Source organism: Tupaia chinensis, unplaced genomic scaffold, assembly GCF_000334495.1.
Source record: "Tupaia chinensis unplaced genomic scaffold, TupChi_1.0 Scaffold000159_1, whole genome shotgun sequence".
NCBI classification, from domain to species: Eukaryota; Metazoa; Chordata; class Mammalia; order Scandentia; family Tupaiidae; genus Tupaia; species Tupaia belangeri.
The window spans coordinates 6401807-6402257 of NW_006159630.1; the positions used below are offsets into that span (position 1 = coordinate 6401807).

The 451-nt window shown below is 73.4% G+C and overlaps 1 protein-coding gene across 1 annotated transcript in view; it reads right to left on the bottom strand.

Annotated features, from left to right (window-relative positions):
- MYO15B (myosin XVB) overlaps positions 1–451 on the bottom strand; it is a 42485-nt gene that overhangs the window by 40346 nt on the left and 1688 nt on the right. The window contains exon 4 of the mRNA XM_027770814.1: positions 3–436. Within this exon, the coding sequence (XP_027626615.1) occupies positions 3–436 (434 nt within the window). The remainder of the gene's footprint in view (positions 1–2; positions 437–451) is intronic.

Below are 451 nucleotides of genomic sequence, written 5' to 3' on the forward strand. Positions count from 1 at the left end.
GCTGCCCTTGGGGCCGCAGGCTGTGGCTTCCACGCCCGGCTTGGCCTCGTGGACCGCAGGGGCCCGGCTCGCGGCTCCCGGGGCATCCCCTGAATCTCCACCAGGCGCGGGGTCCCCCAGGCTCGAGTCCGTGTCTGTCCCAGAATCATCACTCGCTTCCTGGGGCCCCGCTCCCGACGACCCCCCTGGGCTCCAGAGATCGGCCGGGGGCTCGTCGCTGCCCTGGCCGTCGCTGCCCAGACCCTGGCCTGGCTCCAGCGCTGACCTTGGCCGGGCCTGGGCCCCTTCTGAGCTCGTGTCCGTTTGCTCCGACTTGGGCCGCAGCTCCCGGGCCCCGCCGCTCTGGCTGCCGCCTCCCTTAGCCTGGCGGCTTTCGCTGTCCAGGCAGGAGCTGCCTTCCCCGCCCGACGTATCCCCTTCGTGGCTCTGGGCCTCTCTGCGGCTCCCCCGC